The following is a 280-nucleotide window of genomic DNA, read 5'->3' on the forward strand; positions in this document are numbered from 1 at the left end:
TTTTCAACAAATTTATTAGAAAATAAAAAAGAAGAATAATAATTTTTTATTCATTATGAGTTTTTATGTTGTGTCTAACCTGTTTTAAAATTGATAATTTCACAACATTGTGTTGTATATACACGTGATAAATATTCTAACCTTAATTTTAAAAAGAAGTAATTTTAAAAAATCATGGGACGTCATAAAAAGGTAATTAATTATTAATTATTTCATTTGAAAACTTTTTCAATATATAAATTAAAAAAATAATAATAAATTAAATAGCTGATAAATTTTC

General features: G+C 17.1%; 1 protein-coding gene across 1 annotated transcript in view; it reads left to right on the top strand.

Annotated features, from left to right (window-relative positions):
• The first annotated feature begins 40 nt into the window (after nucleotides 1–40).
• The window catches only part of LOC102677694 (protein Peter pan), a 1,988-nt gene continuing 1,748 nt past the window's right edge, over nucleotides 41–280 (top strand). Inside the window, exon 1 of the mRNA XM_006611218.2 lies at nucleotides 41–192. Within this exon, the coding sequence (XP_006611281.1) occupies nucleotides 175–192 (18 nt within the window). The 5' untranslated portion in view covers nucleotides 41–174. The remainder of the gene's footprint in view (nucleotides 193–280) is intronic.

This window comes from Apis dorsata, unplaced genomic scaffold (assembly GCF_000469605.1).
Source record: "Apis dorsata unplaced genomic scaffold, Apis dorsata 1.3 scaffold_85, whole genome shotgun sequence".
Classification (NCBI taxonomy): Eukaryota; Metazoa; Arthropoda; class Insecta; order Hymenoptera; family Apidae; genus Apis; species Apis dorsata.